General features: G+C 43.7%; 1 protein-coding gene across 2 annotated transcripts in view; it reads left to right on the forward strand.

Moving 5' to 3' along the window:
• SLC22A4 (solute carrier family 22 member 4) overlaps positions 1-14,925 on the forward strand; it is a 40,981-nt gene extending 26,056 nt beyond the window's left edge. For both annotated transcript variants that reach the window (XM_028529062.2, XM_036014296.1), the window contains 6 exons: positions 3,180-3,306; positions 6,367-6,467; positions 8,296-8,510; positions 9,425-9,607; positions 11,926-12,061; positions 14,219-14,925. In XM_028529062.2, the coding sequence (XP_028384863.1) occupies positions 3,180-3,306; positions 6,367-6,467; positions 8,296-8,510; positions 9,425-9,607; positions 11,926-12,061; positions 14,219-14,294 (838 nt within the window). In that variant the 3' untranslated portion in view covers positions 14,295-14,925. The remainder of the gene's footprint in view (positions 1-3,179; positions 3,307-6,366; positions 6,468-8,295; positions 8,511-9,424; positions 9,608-11,925; positions 12,062-14,218) is intronic.
• The last annotated feature ends 7,240 nt before the right edge of the window (positions 14,926-22,165 follow it).

Raw genomic sequence — 22,165 nt, forward strand, 5'->3', positions numbered from 1 at the left:
GAGATTTCAGGAGACAGAACAGATTAAGGAAAGGGCAATAAGGCCTCATCTGTGCCCTCTTTTTGGGGATTCCCCATTTCTTTGGTTTTTCACATTTAAGCAAGAGGAAAGGGGATTTCTTCCATTACTGGCTCTGGCTTGCTCTCTCTCTCTCTCTCTCTCTCTCTCTCTTTAATTCTTTTTGGTTTGCTTTCATGATATCAAAATCAAATCTCCCAGCAGGGACTGATTTTACTGAACTGTTTGATCTCTACCTGCTTACACACAATGAACATTTCTTGGATCATTTTTTGGAACTCACAGGTCCACACTCATGGTTGTTCTGTCCTTTTGACACACTGCCTGGGAAGTGGTCTAGAAGGTTCTTATCTTGCTGTGAGTGTTAGGCAGCCATAGAGGCTGATAGGCAGTACGCCTTGGCCTTGTTGGACCAGATGTCTGAGGTTGGAACCACTCCAAGCTACTGTCCTTTAACGACCTCTAAGACAGCCGTGGTTTACCAGCGTCCATTTTTGGCATGGGTATGTATAAGGGGAGGGAGCCCTTTTTTTTCCTTACTGCCCTGGAATTTGAGAGACAGTGTGTTAAAGATTAGCTACGATTCAGATTCGGAGGTTTCCTCTGGAACTTGGTCCGAGGGTCAGGAAAGCTTCTGGTGAAGGAGGGCATGCCATATTGACACAGCTCTGCCTCCAAGGGAAGCAGGTGCCCCAGATCTACAAGATCAGGGAGCTTTCTGAAATGAGAGTCACTGTCATCCTCCTCCTCATCGTCATCGTCATCATCACACCCTCCCCACAAGGTCCTGGCTGACCGAATCTAATATAAACAGTATTGGTGACCCAAGAGTCTCTGAAGACACAAGATAAGATTATTCATAGGTTATTTTCTGCGTCTTCAGATGAATGATTTTAGTCATTGATGTTCCCTGGCTCTAGTTGTCCTTTTGGCATAAGAGGCCAGTACTTCTAAAGTATGTTCTAATCAAACTTATAGTAATATAAGTCTATGAGAGAGAGAGAGAGAGAGAAGAGTTCTAATTGACTGGAAGAGATTAGTTGGGATTTTAATTTGTGGACCTTGGCTGTTTGCCTTGGGACCAACTAGCACAAGGATGAACTCTAATGGGTGAGCCCCTGAGTTTCCAGCCAAGAAGGCCCACCCCCTGAGGAGCGGCCTCACTCTTGCCCTAAGGAGAGTTCTTTCTCCGCTGCACATGGCTGGGCAGGGAGCGCTCCTGGCTGTGGACACGCTGTCCCAGGTCAGCACCACACAGAGAGAGGCAGCCCGGGGCCAGCAGTATGCTCGCCCTAAAAGGTTAAAACAACAGTTTTATCATTTTCCTCTAAGAACAAAATTGCTTTATTCCAAACATCTCATCCGTACGGGTGGGCCTTCCTGAAGCGATGCTCCTCTGTCCCCTGGCCTGGGATGATGTGGGGGATGCCTGCTCAGGGTGGGACAGAGGCTCTCCAGCAACACCCCGCCCTGTTCCCTCTGGATTGAAACCACAGAGAGCCTGCTGTGGGCAGCCCCGTTTGGTGCTCCACTGCCTTTTCACACGATGGGCTAAACTTGATTCTTCATGAACCGAAACACAGGGGCGTTCTACGGCTGGGCCTACGGTCGGCCTGAGTACGTGGGCTGGAAACGGGCGGGGAACCTGCACAGAATCACTGCAAGAGGCTTGGAGTGTTTTACACCCCAAGTTCCCTTTATAAAGAAGGCTTGGCAGTAAGCGGTCACAAGCACGAGTGGAGTACGGAGTACGGGTTCGGGGCGGGGAAGGAGCCGACAGATGCAACCTGGGGAGAGTCTCGCGATATGGAGCTGCCTAAACAGCAGGCACCCGACGCGGCGGTGGCCCTCAGGGCCTGCAGGGAGGAAGGCGCGATACTGTAAAGAACAGCCTGGCTGCGGAAGGATACGGCTCGGAAGTAGAAGCGCCCAGGACGCACGCAGTGACTGTGCAGTGAGACCTCTCATTCCGCACTGTGACAGTAGCCACGAGCCACATGCTGCTTTTTAAATTAAAATTAAAATTAAAATTAAATTGGAAATCCATTTCCTCAGTCGCCCTTGTCACACTAGCTCAAAGCCACGTGCAGTTAGGGGCTACTGTCCTGGAACGCCCATCCCTGATTACGGAAGGTCAGTGACCTCACGTCATCGTGGCCGCTACAGGGGCCCAGTAAGGGCGCATCTGGAGAAGCGCGAACCGGGTTCAGTTTTCAGCCACGGTGTGAGCAGGCTGGGCAGGGCGCTGGGGCTTTGCCACTGCCTGAGTCGTGTTCTGCTTGAAAGCACCGAGGCTCTGGAGGAGCCCACTTAATCATAGGGAGCCTCCAAATCTGCTATATCGAACTTACTTTCTAGGATCACTAAGTACTGTGATATAGGTAAGGAAATCAAGAGCTGGCAGAAGAATGGCTAAGCGATTCTAAGACATAAAAATTAGGAAAGAATTTTAAAAATGTAAATAAATATGTGTATGCTACAAAGAAATAAAAATAGGAAAAAAATTAGCAAAGAGAAGTCAACTGTGTTTGATCATCAGTTAAATTGCAGAAAGATTGTATAATTTAAAAAATTAACTTTCTAGACCTTTATTTAAAGACAAACAACATTGGGTGTCTCCCAAAAACTGGTTTGAGCACTCCCTGGCCTGGGAATCTGCTGCCACTCACGAGGACAACACACAGGCCAGCGTCCGCGTACCCGCCAGCCCCTCAGACCGCAGCAGAAGCCGTCCTTTCCACAGTAAACTTCAGAGCATCTCCAGCTGGGGCACCCGGGAGCCTCCTGGGGATGGACACATGGAAGGCATTAGGCTGTGCTTCTCTCATGAGCCACCCTTGACTGTTACGTCTCCAGCGGCCCTCTCCAGCTGCCCTGGCTGAGCCGCACGCACTGCGAAGGGCAGCCCAGGCAGTCTGCGCCTGGCCTCCAGCACAGCTGATGATCGGTCTTGTGATTTGATCAGAACTTTGAAACTCAAAGGTGCTCTTATTTATTCTTATAATCAACAGAAATTGTATGAGGCCTCGGTCCCCTGATTTTCTTTAAAAAGACAAACAAGACTTTTACAAAATAGAAATTCTTTCGGGGGCCAACTTACAGTTAATAGTCTCAAACCCTGCCATTGTGGAAAATTATAAACCACTAAAAATGAATTCTAGGTTTATTCCTGAATCTCCTCGGTGGCTGATATCCCAGAGAAGGTTTGGAGAGGCTGAAGCTATCATCCAAAAAGCTGCAAAAATGAACAACATAGCTGTGCCGGCAGTGATTTTTAATCCCGTGGAGGTAAGTAAGCATTTGCAGATGTTTCTCTTTGGGGTCAGCCGCATATTCTGGATTTTATGGCATTTAAACTTAGTTCAATATGCTTCACCCACCGTGTACCAGGCTCTGTCCACAAATGATGACTGAGTTCTGAGACAAAACCCACCTCAAAGGGCTGTGTGTGAACTAAGTGCGACAATATGTGTAACTGCTTAGCAGAGAGCAAGTATTAACTACATATCAGTTCCCTTCCCTTTTGCAAGTTCATTTCCAACCTTTTATTGGTATCTCTTCATACCATGGATGAAGCTGTATACTGGTGATCTTTGAAGGTCCAGATTGAGTGGAGAAATGTGTCTGAGGGGCATTACACCACAACCCCCTCACTGAGCCCTGGCTCTTACCAAAGCCTGCCGAGAAAGCTGTGTGTGTCATTTGTCTTGCTGTATCTTGTCTAGAGCTTTAAGGCCTGAGGACTCGCCCTGTGGGCAGGAGGCCCTGAGGAAACGCTGATATGCTGTGGAAGCAGCAGCCCTTTCTGGCAGTCAGAGAGGACTCACGGTGTTCTCGGCCATGCCCCGCGCTGGCCCCCAAAGAAAACCAACAGTAGATACAGTTCCTGTGTTTAAGGACAGTGGAATGTCCTGAGAGCGTCCAGAGGATTAGATGAGAGCTACATGGTGACATGAGGGAGAAATGCTAAGTAGCCAAGTAGCGAACACCGTGACAGAAGAGAGATAGAGAGCCAAGTGACTCAGGGCCGAAGAGGCAGGTCCAAACCAGAGGGAGGATGGGGCAGGGCATTCCTGGCTGAGAGAAGGGGTGGGGCTGCTCGGGACATGAGGGTGGTGGCCACAGTGACAGGTTGCACGTCTGCAGGGCTCTGTGGAGGGTGGTGGGCATGCCCACACTCCACCCCAAGGCCTCCTCCATCCCTGGCCTCCAGGACCTTTGACAGAAGCAGATACTCTGGCAATGGCTGGAGGATTAATTACAGTGGCCATGAACCCAAGCTCTCAGAGGGCTGCCAGGGCAAACATCACTTAATCCTTCGCTCTTCAGACCAAGAATTCCATTCTCAACTGTAATCAGTTCAACTGGATGCAAAAATAACATTGGGAGTGTCTAACACTTCTGCATCTCAGGGCTGTGCTGGATATTTCCTGGGATTTAATGGCCATGCAGTCAGATTCTTGTCTTTGAGGAACTTACAGTCTAGTCGCAGAGATCGGAACTACGTGGATAAATGCAACAACGAAGCACATGAGAGGTAGAGCTATAGATACGTAACAATGAAGTCCAGTGTTCAAACACATGCTCTGACAGCCCCTTTCTTCCTGCCACGAGGCACTCTGCACCTGAACCACACCATGGCGAGGACAGGAGCTTGCGCTTTCCCGAGGCCAGTCATCTCCCCTGCTCACCGCCCAGGTGGGGTCCTCTTTCGGAGGATCTGCAGAGCCATGGGCCAGCAAATGCAGCCTGCTCAGGGTGCTGATGGACAGAGATCCTACCAGGTGCCAGGCACCGTGTTCAGCTCATTTCATGTTCATGCTAGCTGTGGGCCCATTTCTCAGGAGAGGCAACTGAGGCACAGAGAGGCGAAGTAATTTGCCCAGGCTCATGCAGCTAGAAGTCTCGCTAGGTCTCTCTAGTGCATGCACTTACCTGGGCTTTCTTACCTGATGGAAGGGGCAACATATTAACTTGGACAGTAAAGAACCTAAAGTAGTATCATTCTGGCCAGCAATCCCAAGCTTCTCTGACTTCCTTTCTGAAGCACCTTCCACCTGCTTGTGGGGCCTGGTCCAAATGCTGGCTCCACAAGGCCAAGCACAAGCCCTGGATACAAGACTGTTCTTGTCCTGAGGTTTCCAAACATGGCTGCTTATCACAATCACCCAAGGGGCTTAAAATACAGACTCCCAGGCCTCTGGGCCCCAAGAAAGAGTCTGGTAAAGCAGGTTTGGGGTGGGACCTGGCAATATGCATCTTCACGAGGGCCCTGTGGAAGCACCGTGTTAGCACAGGCCTGACCCCCGGGGTCCCCTCTGTGCATGGCATTGTTCCCCAAGCCCGGCAGCCTCCCTCCAGCTAAGCAGGGGCTTTGCTTTGCTGTCATCTCAGAGAGCAGCACGCCCCAAACAGTGTAGAAGAAACAAGGCCTTTCTGAGTCTTCCCAAAAGAAGGGTGCTGCTATCTGGGGTACACCTGCTGCAGAGGCAAGGCCAGTGGCCTCACTGCTTCCCTCACGGAGCCTTCTCCCCAGCCCCATAGCACACACACCCTGGGGGCCACGAAGTCCTTGCATTTCATCCCAAGGAGATTCCCCACCTCAGAGCCTGTGACTTTTAGTTTCAATGCGCATAAGCTTGGCTAGCTAGGTTCCTCACACAGGGCAAGTTAACAGGTAGATTAGGAGTAAAGGAGGGAAGCCCACTGACAGCAGTAAGAAACGGCCACTCCCCACTGCCACCCAGCACCTTTGCCTCCGTGGCGTGGGAACACTCAGCAGTTAGAATGTGCTGGGCATGCACATAGCTCAAGTACTATGCTAAGTTTTATGTATATGATCTCATTTGATCTTCTCGCAGTTATTTTACAGAGAAGTAAATGGGGGCTCAGAGAGGATAACTAGTAACTTTCCCAAGGTCCCAGAGTTAACCCAAGTCTGTTCTGACACAGAGAGGTCAGCAAGAAAAGCATAGAAAGCAGAGAGGGCCCTCAAGGTGGTTTGGGTCCGTATGGCGCTGCCCGTGCAACAGGCACAGCTCAAGGGTGATTCTGGACCCGGGGCAAGGAGCGCGAGTCAGGGTGAGGCTACGTTAGTAGGCTTCCTGGAAAGAGACAGTAGAACCATTGTTACATATTTAAAAGATTTCTGTCTGAAATGGACCACAAACATTTTAAAGTATTAAAATAAAGCATCATATATGTAGATGCCCTTCCCCGAGAATTCCAGACTTCTAAGTATATTCAAGGTGAAGTGAGAGTTACATGAGTAAGTTTTTTTCTATATTGTCATGGCCAAAGACACTTCCTCACTACCTCTTAATCTCCTGGTTATTTGCATTATTTTAGCTACAGGAGCTAAAACCCCTGAAGCAACAGAAAGCCGTCATTCTGGACCTATTCAGGACTAGGAACCTTGCGACCATAACCATCATGTCTTTGCTGCTATGGTAAGTCATTGGTGAGCCGGAAGTGTGGCATGCAGCTCATAAGATTCGACCAATTTGCTTTAATTCAAGAGAACATCAGAGCAAGGCCTGGGTCTTCCTAAAACAAAATAAAAGTTATACAATTTTAAGTTAATTGGAGATGCCTCAATTCAATTCATGGGACTGGACATTGAAAAAGAAAAGTCATGGGGAACAATATTTAAGTCTGTAGTAAGCCCACAAGGAAAGGGTCCCTCCCCTCCTAAAGTTATTAGGATTAAGACTGATTAAGGATGTGCCCTGGCTGGGTGGCTCAGTTGGTTGGAGCGTCATCCTGTGCACCAAAGGGTTTTCGGGTTTGATCTCCGGTCCGGGCACATACAGGAGGCAACTGAGCAATGTTTCTCTCTCACATAGATGGTATTCCCTCTCTCTCTTTCTCACACCCTTCCTCCTTCTCCAGTCCTCAAATGAGGGTAGGGAAAAAAAACCTAATGATGTCCCTGGTGCCTGAAGCAGATATGCTAATTCAGCTCCTGCTTCCTGAAGCTTTGCTGACAATTGACAGGTTAGAATAACCTGAACCCCTGCTGCCTGTATTTGTTTTGACAAGCTTTTCATACTTGCCAGTTGCGAACTAACAAGACATTGGAATAGTGAATCGACTTGTATGCTAGATTTAATAATGGATCTGCCAAGAAATGAGGAAGAAGAAAAAAAGAAGGTGCCTACCCCGTGACGGCAGCAGCAAAAATGGTCATTAGAATTAGCAGGCTCAGATGGCAGCTCATCTGTTTATTGGATGGTCTGGCTCTGCAGGTCGGGGAAAGCAGTGACAGAGCTTATGACTAAGTTAAGCAAATGTGTCCAGGCACCTGGCTTCCCTCCCTCACGGCAGGCCTCCTTAGTTCTCACCTGTCAGCATAGTCGCTGGGTTTTTATCGGAGCCGCTCTTACTACCAAATGTGAAAATCACTACGATTCCTAGAGCAATGAGGTCTAATTTCTGGCTGCGTTTTGCATTAGCTGCTCTGCTACCCAACCTAGTTAAGTATGTATAAAAATATCCAGCTGTGTCCTGGAAAGGTTTTTCAGATATCCTCTGCTTTTTGTGCTAATAATAAGTATATTCTGCACAGGGGAGTCTGCCTAGGGCAATAATTTTTCCACGGAGAAGCTTTTGTGTGGATGTCAGCTGTAATGACAGGACATGTGGTATGCACTTTGTGATACTTGGAAGCATCATGGGACTTTCATTCTTTTCTGTAAAGTGAGTTTTAGTATGTCCATTGGAATTTATAGTAAGTGGATCCCACAGTATTACCTCCTCTTCTTCCTCCTCCTCTTCCTCCTCTTTTCCTCCTTCCCTTTCTTATTTTTTGATAAGAGTGAAGTCTGGATTTTATGTCCACTGACATACATTCTTTCTTCAAACAATAGCTCACAGGGAATGAGGGTGTGCAAAGTGTTCTGGAAATACTGACATGTAAAATTAACTGGACTGGGATAGGTATTGTTGCATGTCAGTGTAGCTGGACCCCCGCTGTCCAATGGAAGGTTCTAAAGCGATGAAAATGTTTTTACCTGCATTGTCCGCTATAGTAGCCACTAGCCTTGGGTGGCTGGCTACTCAGCAACTGAAGTGTGGCTAGTGTGCCAGAAGAACTCTTTGATTTTATTTGATGTTATTTAAATAAAAGTAAATAAATTTATTTACTTTTAAATAGCCATGAGTAGTAAGTGGCTACTTATAGGAAAACAGAATCTAGACCACTTCTTGGCCATTAGGAAAGTTTAGGGTAATTCAGGCCATTCTTTCATCATTTTGGTTTTTTGTTCTGTCTTTTAGGATGCTAACCTCAGTGGGTTACTTCGCTCTGTCTCTCAACTCTCCTAATTTACACGGAGATGCCTACCTGAACTGCTTCCTCTCTGCCTTGATTGAAGTTCCAGCGTACATTGCAGCCTGGCTGCTCCTGCGAACCCTGCCCAGGCGTTACATCATAGCTGGCGTGCTGTTCTTCGGAGGAGGCGTGCTTCTCCTAATTCAATTGGTGCCTGCAGGTAAGAAGTTAACCAATGTTAACAACCTAATGGGAAAGATCTACACCCTGACTTAGGCTAACTACCGGTCACTGTTCCCTACTTATGTAGCCTCTACGTCAAATACCATTCATAAGTCAATTAGACAAATGATTGCTAACTCTGTGATTTCCTGTGTTCAGACAAACACCCCTCAAACGGATGAGTCAGCCTCAGAGACCTGGAAATCATTACCTGCGGAGGAAAATTCACGCTCCCAGGCATCCCCTTCACAGAAACACTCACCTAAACCCTCAAACCTCTTTCTTGAAGTCACCACCCTAATTCCCAGTTTCTTGATACTTTCAAACCTTTTCTTGAGGTATATATTTGAGTGTTAGAATTGGTAGTACACACCAGCTCCCATATAGATGCAGTGATCTGGGGGGTCTGTAATGCTTCAGTTAAAGAGCATGCAAAGGGACATGAGTCCCTCTTCCCTCTGTTTAACTCTCTCATGTTATTAAAACATTAAGGCAACAGCTTATTGACATGTAGTATCATACATAGAAATATATATTTCTTAATAATAATAAATGGGATAGAAAGGATAGGTCCTTCTCTTTGAAATTTAAACAGCACTATGTTAACATGCTGACAATTTACTGTGAAAGTCCTGTAACAAATAAAAGCAGACGCAGGTCTCTGAACGCATACGTTTTCTAGAATAACAGTTGAGTGAAGTGCAAAGCAACCCCTCACTCTCTCCCTCTTTGTCCATGTCGATGATTGAGACATTTGCAGAGAACATGTTATTTGGGGAGTAGCTTTACATTGTAAAAAAAACAAAAACAAAAAAACAAGCTCGTTCAAGCAGAGAGGAAGATAAAAGCAACTGAGTTGAGACTGTGTCACTTCTAAAAGCGCCTCCGTGTACACGGGGTCTCTTTTCCCAGATTACTACTTCTTGTCCATCAGCCTGGCGATGTTAGGGAAATTCGGGATCACCTCTGCCTTCTCCATGCTGTACGTCTTCACCGCCGAGCTCTACCCAACGCTGGTCAGAAACATGGCCGTGGGGGTCACGTCCATGGCCTCCAGGGTGGGCAGCATCATCGCTCCCTACTTTGTGTACCTTGGTGAGAGACATCTTAGCTATGTGTTCTTTTTTAAAAAATATTAAAGTAATTTATTTTCACTGTGAAAAATTCAAAGAGCATAGAAAGTACTGGAAAAAGTACTCTCTTCTCTCTCAGCTCCCCAAATCACAACCCTAGAAATAATTAGTATTGACAGTTTGGTGAATAGCTCTTCAGACATTTTGTTTATATATATTAAACAGAAAAAAATTACATGTATATTGTTTCACAACTTTTTAAACTTAACATAGTATCAGACTATCTTTATTGGTATACATAGTTCTCATACCTTCTTTCTAGTTAGTGCCTAGTCTTCCACTGTATGTATATACATAATTTAATTAACTAGGTTCAATGGATGGACATTGAGGCAATGTCCAGGTTTTTGTTAGTACAAAAAAATACTACCATGAACATTTTCCTATGCCCCTGTACCCTCTGTTTGTTTGATTGGGTATACTTGGATTCATAGACTGCTGGAGCAATTTTAAAATATTAGGGATATTGCCAAGTTAACCTCTAGATATGGAACCAATTTACAACCCGAATGTCAATACAGGAAATGTGCCCATGTCTCCGTATCTTCACCAGCAATGGTAATTATCCAGTTTTTTAATCATTGATCATCTGTTATGTGAAAAATGGATATTGTTGCTTCATTTGCATGCCTTTAATTATAATGAGGTTGAACATTTTTCATATATTTATTGACATTCTATTTTTTTCTCAGTAACCTGAATGTTTATGTCTTTTGCCCATCTTTCTAATGTCTTTTTTTCAACTCTTTGTCTTTGATTTGTGAGAGGTCTTCGTAATTGGAAAAAAAAAGTAGTCCTTTGTATATACATTGTAAATATTTTTCCTAGTTGCCCTGGTAGCTTAGCTGGTTAGAATGTCATCCCAATTCACCAACATTGTGTGATCAGTCCCCAGTCAGGGCACACACAAGAATCAAACAATGGATGAGTGGAACAACAAATTGATGTTCCTCTCTCTTCCCCATTCTCTCTCTCTCTCCCCCCTCCTCTCTCTCTCTTAAAAAATCAATAAAAATTAATATTTTTCCTAGTTTATCATTTACATTTTGACTGTGATATTTTTTCACAATGCAGGAAATTTTACTTTTTATATCATTCAATTTACCAGGCTGAAATAACACCCCAGAGATACTTTAGGGGGATGTCCAGTGGATGCACTATCTGGCGCTCCAAGCCTAATCCTCCTCATGGAGGACCCTACTGATGAGAGATGCATGCACACCTCCTTATTTTTCCTGGGCATCCATTGGTTACCTACTAGTTCGAACACACACACACAAAGAATACATGAATTCTCAGAAAAGGTACACGCAATCCTCAGAGAAACATTTTCCTGCCTTAAACATCCTCTGCACAGCTGCCCTGAACAACACCCAAGAAAACACATTATTGTGTGGAATGGAGTCATTTCCCCTCTGTTCTTCCCTGTACCTCCAAATTTACTTCTATAGTCTCACAGTGGACCACTGATACATAAAAAATGGAGGAGTCTGAGACAGAGCTTCTGATGTCACAATCACTACTCCTGTTAGTGACACAGAGGCCTCAGAAAAGTTTCAAGATCAATGTTTTTTGTCAAATAAAATTCTTGGGTATGTTGTTCCTCTGTAATCTCTGTATGTAGATGGGCAGCAAAATGGGGACCTATTATTCTGCTGAGTGGCACCAGCAGAATTGGAGGGGTTCTTCCAGTTACATAGAAAACCAAGACTTGCTGCAAAAAGAAACCAAAGCACTACTTTCATAGTGTCTGACATTTATTGATTTAAATTGGGTGGAATATATCACTTATATTTTTTTATAGAGTCTCATGACTCTGTAGACCTAGCTTTCCACCACAGCCTACTGGTTGGGGCTAAAGCAAAGGTCACGCCAGTCATGCTGGCCCATCCCTGTCCCTGCAACATCCCAGTCACCCTCTTTCCCCTTGATGTTCTCCCATCCCCCTATCTCCAGTTTCCTCCGCCTTCAAAGGTGAACTTTGCTAGGCAAAGATTTCTATCAAAGTAACATCTGTCACGCATGGTTAAATAGTAGCCTGGCAAATACCAGTTGACATGAAAGACCTTCTGATCATGCAAAATCAAGCAGGCAAATCACGATGGAAATGCTAGGTCAATGGCATCTGCCAAAAACAAATGGTGTAACTTGCTTACTTTGTAACTCCTGGGAATGTTCCTATTCAAAACTGTTGTCAAACACTGCTTGCTGACCTTTACGTGATGATTCCCGAGAGTGCCTTGAGGCGTCCCGCATCTAAGTGATGTCCGTGCCTTGCAGGAGCCTACAACAGACTTCTGCCCTACATCCTCATGGGCAGCCTGACCGTCCTGATCGGAATCATCACTCTGTTTTTCCCTGAAAGTTTTGGAATGACTCTACCGGAGACCTTAGAGGAGATGCAGAAAGTGAAATGGTAAGTGGAACTTTAAAAAATGATATCAAAATTCCTCAGAAAGAATAAGCATGCAAGAGTGGCTAGGAGATGTCTTAAAAAGAAGAGTAATAAGTGGAGAGTAGCCCTTCCATAAAATAAAGCATATTATTGCGCAGTGGAAGTGAAAACAGTGTGCTAGTGGTGTAGGAAGAGAAATCACTGGACTAGAGTTCAGAATTAAACCCCCCAAAACTATGAGGATTCTACATGTGATGAAAAGTAACAATTCAAAAGCAGTGGGGAAGAGTTAGATTATTCCATACCAGGTGTGAGAACATTCAGCTAGCCATTTTGGATAACTAAAAACTTGAGTCTTACTTCAAATGCATCCATATAAATTCCAGAAAGATTAAAAATTGAGGCCTAAAAAACATAAAATCATAAACACCACAAAAGAAAGCATAAAATTTTTTATAACTTTCAAGGAGGCCTTTCTGAGCATGATATGAAAAGCAAAGAGCCATAAAGGAAAAGATTGATATATCTGATTATGTAATGTTAGAAATTGTTGGCACAGCAAAAAAAAGAAGCCATAAATAAAGACAAAGGTCAACAAGCAAGGAGGGAAATATTTGCAACATGCAATATGAACCCAGGGCTACTTATACCTAATAAACATAAAACTCTTAGTGATTAGTAGGGGAAAAGACAACCAGTAGGAAAGCTAGCAAAGGTCATGAACAAGCAGTTTACAGAAAAAGACATTTCAGTGGCAGATATAACACTTCAGTATCATTGTTTTTGGCCTATGAGATTGTGAGGGTTTTTCCTCCTGATACCAACCAGTTCTGGCACCTTCTGGCCTATAATTTAATTCATTTCTAACACTAACTACCTGGAGTTTGCATCAGATTCTACAGGTTCAAGGGTTTAGTCCCCCAAGACTGCCCTCACTTCAGATTCCTGTCCCAAGTATCAGGTCCCCAGGCAACCCACACTTCTGTCCAACTTGGCTACAGAGTTGGTGCTTCCACAAACCCCTTCCTGAATGAAGTTCAGTAATTTGCTAGAAGGACTCACAGAATTCAGGAAAACACTTGCCGTACCATCACTGGTTTATGGTAGAGGATACAAATGAAAAGCTAGTTGAAGAGGTGCACACGGGGAGGTCCAGAAGGGTCCAGAGTGCGGGAGCTTCTGTCTGGCAGAGTTGGGGGGTGCCCCCAGCCCAGCACGTGGGTGCATTTGCCAATTTAGAGGCTCTCCAAACCCCAGGGTTTAGGGGGTTTATGGAGATTTCATGACATGGACATAGGCAGGGTCAATTATTAGTCCAGTCCCCAGCCCTGTATTCCCCCATGGAGGTTGCAGGGTGGGGTGAAAGTTCTAGGCTTCCAATGAATCAAGGCTTAGTTTTGCGGGTGACTGGCTGCCATCCTGAAGTTACGTAAGGGAGCCCAGCCAAGAGTTGCCTCGTATGCACAAAAGACAAGATAAGATGCCCCTCTTACCCTCATCTCTCAGGAAGTTACAGGAGATTTATGAGCTCCATATTGGGAATGGGGACAAAAACCAAATATCTTTCTACGGTACCACAGAGTGGCAAAGATTTAAAAGATAGGTGGTATGGTAGGAGAAGTTGAGGTTCTACAATGAAACTGCCTGGCTTCAAATCCCACATCTGCATAAATTTGGGGAAATTTGACTTTGGGCCAACTTAATTACACTACACTTCAGGATGCCCATCCGTTAGATGGGGAACAGTTCTTATGGCTACTGCCAGCTTGTGTAAGATGACGTGTTTTCGCGCCTGCCCAAGGCAGAGGGCCTTCACCACGGGGATGGATTCCGGTCCCCAAAAGAGCGTGAGGAACCGTGCCAGTTGTTGATAAGTTGTTTTCTTGTAACAAAACGATACCACCATTTCGATGTCAACTTTAAGTCTCCAAGAATTTCACTCTTACCAATCCATCCTTCCCACAGGGAAACTAAATTCTGGGTTTTGTTTATGTTTACTTAAGAAAGTGACTTCAAATATTCAAAATCATAAAATATTAGCTCTAGACCTCTGAGGTTTGTATAACAGTTACCATAATTACTTGTTCATTGATGAGAAATGTTTTTCAGTGTCACGCCAGCATTTAGAGAAGAGAGTCTTGAATATTTAACTTTCTTTAGCACCTATCTTATTTTCAGGTTCAGGTTTGGGAAAAAACCAAGAGATTCCATGGACAGTGAAGAAAATCCCAAAGTCCTAGTAACTGTGTTCTGATAAAATCTCCACCCCGCCTGGTGAACTGGAAAACGGATACACGAGACTCTGAAGAAACCAAAGCCTTTCCTGATGACATGGACCGGCTGTGTCCATGAACGGACCCTGCTGTCGAGAAATGCTTGTCATATAGCAAGTTCTAGACCACTCTTCCAGATAATCTCCTTATTTTTTTAAACTAACCATTTCTAGACAGTCCTCCTTACTAATTCATTTGATGAAATGGGTTTGTAAGACTGTTTGAAAATACGTTGGTTGAGGACTGATCAGTGCATATAAAGATTAACACTGGGTTCTAAACATACCACTCAGCTCTCCAAATAAAAAGAATATCATTGTAGCAATACAACTCTCAGGTGACAACAGTGCATGTGCGTGTGCGTGTGTGTGTGTGTGTAAGTGAGCCATCACATTCCAAATTATAGTCACCTCTGAAAGTGGACTCCTGTGCTGCTATAATCAAATGACTACATGCAGCATTCCTAGCCAGAAAATTGTATACACTCCTTTGAAAGGAATTGATGGCTGGTGTTAGCAGTATTTTGCAGGGGATCAAGTAGGCCCTGGCTCCTGTGGCCCATGGGCCTTAAGAAGGGAACTGATGCAGGTCCTCTCTATGATGGCGGCAGCTGTAGCTCACAGACAGTTCAATGAGCCACTTGTGCTCTTTTTGAGCACAGGACTAACTAAGCCTCCTGTTTCCTAAGACTGGATTAGGAGATATTTCCCTGGGAAACAGAATCAGCAAAACCACGAAGCTGTTAGACTGGTAGAGATGGTTCGTGTGCCCTCGGTTGAGCTGGGGGGTCAACGCCCAGGAAGAAGGCTGTCCAAGCCAACCATCTAGGGAGCCTTTTACAACACTTCCCGTTAACACGCCTTCCTAAGCATGGTATGCAGCTGTATCCTCTCCAATCGGGGCTGTGTCTGACCAGCAGTAGAGGAACCTCTGTTCCATGAATGAGCGGCGCAAAAGAGAAAGTTACCATAAGCTCTGAAGATGAATGTCAGCTCAGTGTCGCACCACGTTGTAGGCAGGCCGAGGTGACAACATAGGCAGCAGGCACTCGTGGAGACTTGGAGGTGGCGTGCTTTCATTGGCCGTGGCTTCTTCGACAGCGGCATGGCGACAAGCTACTGCTGATGACCCTGCAACACATCCAGGGCTACGGCGTGCTTGTAGAGACAGGCGGCCACTGTTTTTTTAATATGCTGTGTGGTGGCAGCATCTCCCCAAATGTTAACTTTCGCTGAACATTTTTCAAATGAATCTTTGATGTAACATCCTGACACGCTCGTTATTACACTTATTGATGCATTCAGTGGATGATCTGACCGAGGATCGAACCTGCAACCTTGGTGTTCGATGCTCTGATCAACTGAACTTCCTGGCCAGGGCTGCACCCGTTATTTTGAAATTCTTATCTTAAACTTTAATAGCTCAGAATTTTTTCTCTGTACTGCTATGTATATCCTACTGACACACTGATCCTACATTTTGATTCTTGCTTAAAATCCACTGGAGTATCTTATAATAGTTTATGCTTTGTCACTGGGGACACAGATGACAGCTTGATGTGGCTAGTGCTTTTATCTCCCCCACCGATGCAGCCTGTCTGCCATTCCACCCACCCCACCAGGCGCTGGGCTGCCGGTCCCGGAGAAGGGAGGTCATGCTGACTCCCAACAAGCTGTCCCACCAGCAGTGACTGCTCACTCTGCTGTGTTCTTCTGGTGCTTGTTGCCCTCATCAGGTAGGCTCCTTTCTTATCATCCCCCACCCCATTCTCCACGTGGCTGTCAGCCTCTTGGAGGCCCGGGACCTTGCCCTGCTTATCTTTTGATAAACATTTAATTAAAACACTTTATAACTCTAACTTGATAACAATGTTATTTTTGATACATAGATGCTTGAATATTTACACACCTAAATAGAAATGCTCTTTTTCTAAATATAAAAAGGATGTGATAATTACCTTTTATTGCTGTTTGTATGGGTGCTTTATATTTTACAATAGCTTCGAAGAGATGACTTTTATAAATCTGTTTATAGAAAGGCAGCAAGCACCAAACTGATTATCTCTTTGGTGGTTCAAAGGCCAAGTTGATCGGTACATGCCCAAATAATATTTAGTTTAATTCAAGGTATGTCCCTGATTTTTAAAACTACTTTTAAAGCTGGTCTGCAAAGCAAATTCCTAAGCTTCTCGTGAATATCAGTCTCAGGCTCACAGCCAACGTCACACTGCAGACTAGAGTGAGGCGCGAGAGGCATCCCGTCAGCAGAAACTTCATGGACGTATGTTTTAGTGCTCACCCTTTCCAAGCCTTCTGAGTAAGTTTTACTGTAGTCATGATATTCTGTTTTTAAAATCCAAGAGATTTACCTGGCTGGTGTAGCTCAGTGGATTGAGCATGGGCTGGGAACCAAAGTGTCCCAGGTTCGATTCCCAGCCAGGGTACATTCCTGGGTTGCAGGCCATAACCCCCAGCAACCGCACATTGATGTTTCTCTCTCTCTCTCTCTCTCTCTCTCTCTCTCTCTCCCTCCCTCCCTCCCTCCCTTCCCTCCCTAAAAATAAATAAAATAAAATCTTTAAAAAAAATAAAATCCAAGAGATTTAACTAAAAATTCTTATGCTGAAATAGGTTCTGTTCAAGTGGAGGCATGTAAGAAGTATCCACTTTTTATGTACTAGATATAACCAGCTAGAAAATATTCTGGAAAAAAACTGAATTCCATTCACAACAATCATATAGATGTAAAATACCCAGAAATAATGTTAATAAGAAATGTGTAAAAATGAAGTGGAGAAATCATTCCATTGTATTAAGGCTGGACCAGAGACGTGCCGTGGTGCTGAGTGGGGAGAATGAATGCATGCTTACCTAAGTAACAGGGCCCTCTGCCATCTGCCCCACTGTTTAGCTCTTGGACTCATCTCCTGTTACTCTCCCCACTGCATTCTGTAGTCCCGCTGCCCAGGTCTTGCTCTCTGTGAACATGCTACCTGTGCTTCTATAAGTTCCCTCTTACTGGAATGCTCTTCCCAGATACCTACATAGCTCGCTCCCTTACTTCCTGTATGTCTTTGCTCACATGTTGCCTGTTTAATACATCCTTACCTGACCACTTTATTTTAAATTGTGTTCTGTTCTTTCTCTATCCTAACCTTACCCATCCCTGTTCATTGTTCTCCATAGTTCTTGTTACCCTTTGACATCCTAGCTAGTTTACTTCTTCATTATGTTTCCTCATCGAAGTGCTTCCCTGCATGCCCTGAAGACCACTTCTGTATCCTAGTTAAAACAGTGCTTGTCGCATAGTAGATGCTCAATAAATATTTGTTGAAAAAATGAATATTATTATTATCATTATTATAGTTAAAAGAGCAAAAGAAATGATGAGTTTTTCAAACAAGAAAATATTGGTCAATAAACATGCAAAAAAACAGTGTTCTGCTTCGCAAGTAACCAAAAGAATACTAACTGATGTGACAATGCGATGCCATTTTTCAACTCACACACTGCAAAGATTACAAAATGACCCTATTCGATATTGATGGGGGTATGATTAAGTGCACTCTAATATTCTTCTGGTGGGAATGTAAATTATTTTAGTTTTTTGGAAAACAAATTGGCAGAGTGTTTCAGAACCTTAAAATGTTTGGATTTTTTTTGAGGTATTAACTCTACAACTAGGAAATAATCAGAGATATATGAAGTATTTATGCACATAGATGTTTATCACAGAATTATTTGCAATTTAAAAAAAAAACAGAGTATGGCCTAGACTTGGCCAGTATGGCTCAGTTGGTTGGAGTGTCGTCCCGTGATCAGAAGTTTGCAGGTTCGATTCCCCATCAGGGCACATACCTAAATTGCAGATTTGATCCCTGGTTTAGGGACTTAAGATCTCCTGTCTGGGTGTGTGCTGGTGACCAATTGATGTTTCTCTCTCTCTAAAAGCAACAACAAAAAAAAATGTCCTCAGGTGAGGATTAAAAAAACACACATAACTAAGTAAGGCCTAGAAAAGAAGGTGAAAGACTTGTACACTTAAAATACAAAACATTGCTAAAAGAAATCAAAGAAGATACAAATAAATGGAAAGACCTCCCATGTTCATGGATTGGAAGCCTCAAATGTCATGGAAATGCGCATGGTAACTGACTTGATCTAGAGATTCATTGTCCACTCTCTGAAAATCCCAATGATACTTTTGCAGAAGTAGGAAAAAAATCCTAAAATTTATATGGAACCTCAGGGGACCCCAAATAGCCAAAACAATCTTAAAAAAGAACAGAGTTGGAGGCTTCATACCTTATGATTTCAAAACATACTGCAAAGCAATAGTAATCAAGACAGTGTGGTACTGGCATAAAGAAAGGCATAGAGACCAAGGGGACAGAATAAAGAGCCCAGGAGTAAACCTGCGCATATATGGCCTAATGATTTCCAACAAGGGTGCCAAGAATACACAGTGGGGAAAGATCACTCTCTTCAACAAATGGTTGTGTTAAAACTGGATATGCATATGCAAGACAGTGAATTTAGATTTACACCTTATACCATATATAAAAATTAACTCAAAGATTGAAGACCTGAAACTATAAAACTCTGAGAAGAAACGCTTCAGGACATCGAGTTTGACAATGACTTCCTGCATGGGACACCAAACCAGTGGGTAACAAAAGCAAAAATAGACCAATAGGACTGCACCAAACGTAAAAACTTCTGAGTGTCAAAGAAAGCCTCAGAGTGAAAAAGCAACACACAGAATGAGAGAAAATATTTGCAAATCATATATCTGACACAGGATTAGTGCCCAGATTATAAAAGGAACTTTCAGAACTCAACAATAAACAACCTGGTTTTAAATGAGCAAAGGATCTGAATAGACAATTCTCCAAACAAGACACACAAATGCCCAACAAGCGTATGAAGCATTGCTCAAATGCACTACTCACGAGAGAAATACAAGTCAAAACAACAGTGAGATATATACCATCTCAAACTTGAAACATAATGTCAGCAAGGATGTGGAGAAACTGGGACCTTTATGCACTGTTGGTGGAACTGCAAAATGGGGCAACTACTATGGAAAATAGAATGGAGGTTTCCCCCCAAATTAAAGATAGAATTGCTATGTGACCAGCAACTCCACTTCTGGGTATATATCAAAAATAATTCAAAGCAGAATCTCAGAGAGCTATTTGCATTTGACTCTTCACTCTCAATGGAAGCTACTGACTTAAGGTCCAGGAGAGAAGGGGGATCGTCATGGGTTGGAGAAACATATGTGTTGTCAGAGAGTCAAGTGGGTTGAGGGTCTAACTGTGGCTGGAAATGTAAATTTGTAGAGACACCAAATCATGTGGTAGCATGATTTTCTCCAGTGTCCCAGGGCAGAAATGATGTGTACTCCTGGTTGGATTGGGGGTTTTGCCGTCCAGGCAAGCAGAATGACAGGAAAATGGAGGAAGTGAGATTGAAGCAAAAAACTATAGTATCCAGATTGAAGAGAAAGACGAATAAAAACATGATGACTTCTGTCGATCCCTATATACTACCTCCATCTACCTTCTTTTCTTTTACTTGCGATGTAGGAGAACTTGGCACAATGCAAAGATTCAGAGTGTTCAAAAAATGGACTGCAGGTCAGCCTAACTAAGATAACCAGGGCAGTGCCATCTGTCCCAGACAATTCCCCACCACAAAGACGTGGCTGTGCTGATATGAAGCCCAAGGAGATCAAACATTGTCAGCTGGTAAGGGCTGAGGGCTAGCCTTCATTTTTTCAGGATAAAGAGGTGTAGCATGCACAATGAAGAGTACAGGCTTGGAGGCAGATCAGCCAGGGTTCTCATTTACACCTGCTACATACTAACTACAGCACCTACGTAAATTATTTAACTTCTTTTGGGTTTCTTTGTCTATAAAGTGAGGACAATACAAATACGTATCCTACGAGCTGTTGCGAGAACTCAGACATGCCATGGGCTATTGTTAGTGTTATTATTGCAATAATACAATGGCAAGCAGGTTTACTACTCGTCTAGGGCTTTCTCATTTCCACCCTAATCTGGCATCTAGCTTAGAAGAGTGAATTAAGATCGTCAATAACTTAAAGTATCCAAATTTAACTCAGTTGAAGCTACTTGATATCTTCCAATGGAATCTTACTCTAAGATGACTGTCTCATAGGGTGACCTAGTTCCTATGTATATTCTCCCTTGGGTGACTCCATCTACAACGTGACTTTAAATGCCATCCACACGTGCATCAACATAAGAAACATACAAACCTATAGAGAATTTTTATGAGTGTATTTGAGCTGACAATTGCCAGGAAGCAAAATCTCAATGGATTGAGAAAAGGCTCTGGAAAATGGCAGTTTTGCAGCTTATTTTATACATTAGAATCAGAGGCGGGGAGACATAAGGGGTGGGGGATTACATGAGCTACATTAGTGGTAGATTAGGAAGGGGGGAGAAAGCAAAGTGGGGACATCTCTGGAACTGGATAAAATGTAAAGTGGAGAGACACATGCCTCTTCTACATTGGGGGTACAGGACTATTAACGTTCACAGCACATGGACACGGTATTTAGGGAACAAGATGACAATGAGAGTTCTGTGGTCCATGCCCTGGTGGGGGACCATGCCCTGAGGGGTCTGGAAAGAAGACAACTCTGACATCCCACAGGTACTTTATCTCAGATACAAAAAAAAACAATAGACAGGCGCACAGAAGGTAAAGAATGACCTTTGTCAAGGAAGCTACCAGCCTAGGATCTGCTTTGAGTTAAGGATTTTTATGTTCAGACCATTTTATGTGCTTACTCTTGGTCTCTCATTTCTAAGGCCCACCATGCAGGCCTCCCCTGAGCTTGTCAGCATTGGAATGTGGCCCCTGTGTCATCCACCTGTGGCTAATCCCTAATTCATATGTTATGCTGGCCCCTCCTATGAACTTCAGTCTCATATACCCAGCTGCCTCCAAATTTATATTTTAAAATAAGTTTAAAATAGCAATACATTTAAATATAAGTTTATTTTAAGCTCTCACACAGGCAATAAAAGAAAAAATAGATAAATTGAACTACATGAAAATTTAAAACTTTTGCATGAAAAGGGGCACAGTCAATACAGTGAAAAGGCAGCCCGTGGAGTGGGAGGAAACACAGTTCACACAGCTGCTGAGGTCAACATCCAGAGTAAAGAACTCCTACAACTCAGTAACAACAACCAAACAACCTGAGTTGAGAAAAAAATTATATATGTATTATATATATTAATATATAATATATAATTTTATATATAATATATATATATACACACACACACACACAAATTGTCAAGAAGCACATGAAATGATCTTCAACATCACTATTATTAGGAAAGTAGAAATAAAAACCACAATGAGATTGCCCCTTCCACTCATCAGGATGGCCGCTATAAAAACATAGAAAATAGCAAGTGTTAGTGAAGATGTGGAGAAACGGGAACCTTTGTGTACTGCCTCTGGAAATATAAAATGGTACTGTCCCAACAAAAAATACCATGGCAGTTCCTCAACAAATTCAACACAGAATTACCATATGATGCAGCAATTCTCCTGGGTACATACCCAAAAGAACTGAAAGCAGGGTCTTGAAGAGATATTTGTATGCTCATGTTCACAGCAACATCCTCCACAATAAAACAACTGATGAATGGAAAAACAAGCTGGTGTGCCGATGGACACCGCGCTACATCCCTCGGGGCTATTACTCAGGAAGGGGATTCTGACCGTGCTACAGCACAGATGAACCTGGGTGACACTCCGCTGAGGAACTAGACCAGCCACAAAAGGACAAATGCTGTGTG

This window comes from Phyllostomus discolor, chromosome 13, assembly GCF_004126475.2.
Source record: "Phyllostomus discolor isolate MPI-MPIP mPhyDis1 chromosome 13, mPhyDis1.pri.v3, whole genome shotgun sequence".
Taxonomy (NCBI): Eukaryota; Metazoa; Chordata; class Mammalia; order Chiroptera; family Phyllostomidae; genus Phyllostomus; species Phyllostomus discolor.